Consider the following 5,580-nt stretch of genomic DNA (forward strand, 5'->3'; position numbering starts at 1 on the left):
ATTCCCTACAAGCTGCCACAACAGTTTCCTACACACCAAAAATACATAAAAGATCATATGGCAACTGGCTCTACACATGCCACTGCACGTCGTAAAATATACAACCTCAATCTATCTTTTAAACGGCTGCCCTGTTTGGATCCCATAGTCTGAAATTTATCCATTAAACTTTAGATCACTTTATTAGGACAAAGAGTCTAAAGTATTATCTAAGGTTTAGATAACCTCTCAAAAATATTTTAGACCATAAAAGCTAGCTAAAATGGCCTAAAGTTTGAGTCTTCAATTTTAACCGACTAAACTTTAGACTAGAATCCAAACAGGCCCTAACCTCGGTAGATTATTAGGATATGTAGTGTGTGTGTGTTTTCCATTGGATTTTGGTTTTATACCCTCGATACTCAGGATAGTTAATCCTGAGCTCATCTTCCAGGTTTAGAAGAAAAACATTCTAGTAAAATGAGGAAACTGTTCCATTCTTATTTCGATGAGAAAAAAATTGCAGCACTTAAAAAGTTACAATCAAATGAAAAAAATGTTCATATGGTGAGAATGTGTCCCATTTGAATAAAAATGTCTTTGGCTAGAAGATGAAAACATGAGTTCCGTACAAGCATAAGAGAAAAGAAAAAAAAATGTTCCATCCCAAAATTTAGCCATTGTTTGTATTATGCCCCATCCACAAGACAAATTGTTCCATCCCAAAACTCAGGACTTCATATCTTTATTATCAGAAAATGGTACACAATGGAAATAATGTTTTTAATTTAATTATAGTAAAAAGTATATATGTGCATGTGACAAGCAAAGTATTATGGGAAACTAATAAAAAACCAACGTATATTTCAAAGCAGGGAGAGATAAATTAATTAAGAAAAAAAGAAGAAAAAAATATAAAAGAAGGGAAACCAAATTGAAAATGTAATCCTCCATGGAAAGAAAGAAAACAAACAAATAAAAATTAAAATAAAACAAAGAGAGAAACAATGGATTTAAATAAATGAAAATATTAAATATCAAATACCTGGACTCTAAAGTCTAAACTCGGAATTCACGTGGCACTTGGGCCGTAGCGGCATCTGCAGAGACAAAGCAAGTGGGCCTTCGAATTTGACTACTACGGTCTACGGGCCAAGAGAGCAGGTTGGGCTTTGGTACAGACCGTACAAGCTAGGTAACACTGCACCAGGACCAGGTGCAGACGGCGACTCCTTCCAAAGATGGTGACACGAGGCGACACCAAAGGAAATCAGTGTGTGTGTTGGAGTGACGACACCGTCCATGTCCATTCATGCAAAAATACTAACCCCAGCCGTGGAATCAGCATCTAATCAGACCATTTTTTCTATCTAACAATGAAACGACGCACTGGACGTTCGAGGGGAAAAAAGAGAATTTGTTAGCACAGTAGATAAAACATATCTAGGATACCAAAAAGAAATTGATTTTATTTTTTGAAGGGCAGTGCTTCCAACCAGCAGAGATTAAAGCTCTGGTTTTTGTGCAAGTGCAACAGGAGACTGACTTCACACGCTTTGGTTCTTGGTATTAGCTAAGCACATCAATGCACCGCCCTGGAATCAAATGCACCTCATGATCACAGGAATTATTATTATCTATCTACTGCATATGAGACAGCATGGTACATGTGATGGAAAGTTGAGTGACAGACAGGCTTCAAGCGCTCTTGCATTGACAATGATGGAAAGAACATTCAACAACTTGAAGAGCATTCCTCGACGGTCTTGGTGCTTGAAAGTATCATTGTCACTGCTAAGCTGGCTGTTCGTCTTTTTAGCAGAATTGCATCTGTATGCTTGTCAGCTAGCCTGCAAAATACAAGGCTTGACACATTTGAATAAAAATGTTTTAGAAGAAATGACATATATGAATATAGAAGGAAGCTTTAGATAAGCTTTGTGATAAAGAGAAGGTCAACTGATCCAAAAGGAGAGATGAAAAGCACCCATAGTAAACTGTAAACCTAAGCCACTCAGTCACTCAAGAGGTGAAAACAGACGCTCCCTCCCTCCTGTGTACAGGCTGTCCCTCACTGCACTGGTTTGAATGGCGCCCTCAAAGAATCGGAAAAAATCCCAATTCCTTTGTGTCAAATCAGATTCCATTGCATCTAATTTGACATTTGGCCTCAATTTTTTCATTGTATATATCATATGGACAGCAATAGAATTGGGAGATTCTATTCCCTGCTAGCTAGCAAGTAGCAGCAGCAGCTAGCAGCCTAGCACAGCATCCATCCAGTTCCTCCTTCCTTTTGAAAAAGAGCAGGAAAGAATCATCGTTTCTTTACTGGTAGTAGAATAGAATTCAGGTAGCAGGCTGTAAAGCACAGTTTCTTTCAGGATTGCTGGATGATTAGTCATACAATAGCTATTAGGGCCAGTATGTATTGTACTGCTGTTGTTATTTACAATATCCGGCCAGCACCGGCAGGTAGTGACAAGTGAGTTGAATTAGTCTGCAGATAGAGAGGAGATGAGTGGTGACAAAGTGACGAGGCCTCCTTCGTCTCACTCACAGCTATGACCAGCTCAGCCTATGCTGCCCCCTTGATGGCCTGCACATCTCTCTTCAGGTTCAGAGTCTGCCCTGCCTATGGAAATCTTGGTCAGTGCAGTGTTAGGTGCAGGCCGATCCTCAACCTCCAACCCTTGATTCGATATCATTTGCACTTGCAGCACCAACTACTGCCTCTTTGTTTGCAGACGAAAAGCAACAGGATATATAGTAGCTTCGACCTTGTGCAAAAAAAGCTCTAATTCATATTCAGTAGTTGCCCCTCTGAATTAATGAATGTCTGAATTGGTTGTAAAGATGAAAAGCAACAGGATATATAGGAGTAGCTATAGTAAAAGAAAAACGACCTCATATTCAGTAGTTGCCACCCTCTGAATAAATGACGAATGAATGAGTGAATTGCTGAATTGGATGTAAAGATTCAGTCAGCAAAGCACACGGCCGGCCGGTGCGGAGGCGAGGTCAACCGCAACTTGCAGCTGGTCCAGTTGTGGATTGCTTTACAGTTAGTTGTTGGGGAGATGAGAATCATCATCATCAGAAGAAAGTAGCCAAGATTCAATCGACGAGGAAACACAAGAGTTCACAAATGCTATGCTAGCTCAAACTCATTGCTCATACAACAATCTCTTCTGCTATGCTCTTCAGCATTCACAAGAATTAAATTAATACACACACAAACTAACCCAACAAAGATGTTAGTTTTTTACATACAGGCTCTTCATCCTACAGGACATGAGAAACAAGAGAGGCGTTTTTACTGGCAGGGCAGCAGTACAAATCAAAGAATGGTACAGTACAGGGCAATGGGGAAAGAACAATTTGTGATCCCCAAAGCAAGCAAGCAAGCAAGCAATTCATCGACGATCGCCGCCCGCGTCAGAAGGAGTGCTGGTGCTGCGGCGGCACGCCTGACGCAGAGGAGGCGGTGGCGGTGCCGGCGCGCGCGCTGAGGTCCATACAGCGGACGACCTCCGCGCGGCAAGCGACGACACGGTGGAACACCGCGCGCACCTGCCGCTCCAGCGGCGCGAGGCCGTCCTCGAGCGCCCGGCACGCCGCGGCCAGCTCCTCGGCGCGCTCCGTCACGTCCCGCGCGCGGTCCTCGCTCACGATCCCCTGCCGCCGCCGTTCCTCGTCCTCCTCCCCTTCTACTTCCTCGGTGATCTCCTCGAGCACGCTGTTGAGCTCGCGCGCGGCGCGCTCCAGAGTCTGCATCTCCGCGAGCAGCCCCGCCGTGGGCGCGGAGCCGGAGCAAGACCCTTTCTTTTCCTTGCGCCTCCACTCCTCCGCGATCCGGTCCTGCAGCGCGGACATGGGCGCCGCCCACTGCGCCTGCTTGGGCGGCGCGACGGGCGGGTTGCTGGCCGCGGACGCCCGGTCCTGGCACGGCACCGCGCCGACCAGCGCCCACATGGCGAAGACGAGGACGGAGCTCATGGTGTAGAGCGCGAGTCCGAGCCCGCACCCCGCCCCGGCGGCGGCGGCGGCGGCCGACGACTGCGGCGGCGGCGCGAGGTGCGCCGCCATGGCGTTCATGTGTCGGCCCGCGGACCAGTTCTTGGAGACGCTGAGGGAGAGCGCGCGCATGGTGCGCGCGGAGGGCGAGGCCGCGGAGCATCCGGAGGCCTTGGCGGTGTTGGGGGATGCGTCGTCGGCGGGGAAGAGCCTGGCGATGGCCCTTCGCGCGCGGGCGAGGTGCGCGGTGTGGAGCGACGGCGCGAGAAGGAGGCAGGAGGCTGCGGCGAGCGCGGCGCGGTGCGCGGCCCGGAGCGAGGCGAGCGTGAGGGACGCGGCGTTGAGGACGTCGAGCGTCTTGACGGCGCGGTCGAGGAGGTCGGTGGCGAGGCGGTCAGCGGGAGGCCTGGCGAGCGCGGCGGCGACGGGGGTGAGAGCGAGGACGCCGCGGAAGGCGGCGTCGGAGGAGACGACGGCGTCGAGGAGCTTGGAGAGGAAGGGGAGGGAGAGGAGCGGGGCGCCCGGGGTGGCGCCGTGCGCGGAGAGCGCGTTGAGACGGTCGGCGACGTGGGACTGGAGGGCGTCGAGCGCGAGGAGCTCGTCGTCCTGCGCGGGGTCGAAGGACGCGACGGCGGTGGCGCTGCGGCGGAAGCTGAGCATGCCGAAGAAGCCCGTCCCGGAGGGCGGCGGCAGCTCGGCGGCGGCCATGGGGCTTTGCCTTTCTGGGAAGAGGATGAGGAGGAGGAGGAGGAGGAGGGAGGCGGAGTCGTGGTGGTCGGAGGGAAAGGAAAGGAAGAGTGGAGGGGAGGGAATGGTGGGGAACCCCGCCTTCTTCGGGGCCGCCATTTATACGGGCCTCGACGATGACGGCCGGCGCGCATCCCCCTCGGGCCTCTGGGAGGCTGACGCGTGGGTCCACGGGAAGTTGGGAGCCACGTGTCAGTGAGAGGACGGAGGAGACGCGGGGAGCGGCGTGGACTGGTTCGTTGGAGGCGGAGGCGGCTGACTTGGTTGCCTCCCACTACGTCTACGTGTTTCGCCTGCTGACTCGGCTCGCCTCTCTTCTCTTCTCTTGTCTCCTCTTGCTCCATGGGGCAACGGACCATTTCCATTTTCTTTTTTTTTTGTTTCCAATTCTTCTTTTGTTTCCCTATGTTTTGGACATAAACTTACCGGTAGCTGTTCTCTGTGTGTGTCTTATCTTATCTTATCTTTCTTTCTTTGCAATAGAGATTATGGCAGTGACGGATCTTGGCGATTTATCTCAATCTTGGAAATGTTGCAGAATATCTAAAGTTCTGACCAAATTTATTCTTAGAAGAAAGTAGCAATATTTATAACACCAGATATGTACATTACAAAAAACACATTTCATGACACATCTAATAATACTTATTTGATACTATGGTTTCGAAAAAAAATACTTATTTGATGCTATAAATGTTTTACTTAATCAAATTCAATAGGGATTGACTTGATACTCTGCTATGACTATATAATTTACTAAACGGAGGGATCACGTTACAAGCAATTTGTTCTTAATTATATTAGTAGTCAAGGAGTGAAATTAAACCTTTCATCCTT

General features: G+C 48.9%; 1 protein-coding gene across 1 annotated transcript; it reads right to left on the reverse strand.

The window, feature by feature from the left end:
- LOC8066493 lies at window positions 3,121-4,803 on the reverse strand. Its single transcript, XM_002453097.2, has one exon. It carries the CDS (start codon window positions 4,702-4,704, stop codon window positions 3,418-3,420), a length of 1,287 nt encoding a protein of 428 aa, XP_002453142.1. The 5' UTR covers window positions 4,705-4,803; the 3' UTR covers window positions 3,121-3,417.

Source organism: Sorghum bicolor, chromosome 4, assembly GCF_000003195.3.
Source record: "Sorghum bicolor cultivar BTx623 chromosome 4, Sorghum_bicolor_NCBIv3, whole genome shotgun sequence".
Lineage (NCBI taxonomy): Eukaryota > Viridiplantae > Streptophyta > Magnoliopsida > Poales > Poaceae > Sorghum > Sorghum bicolor.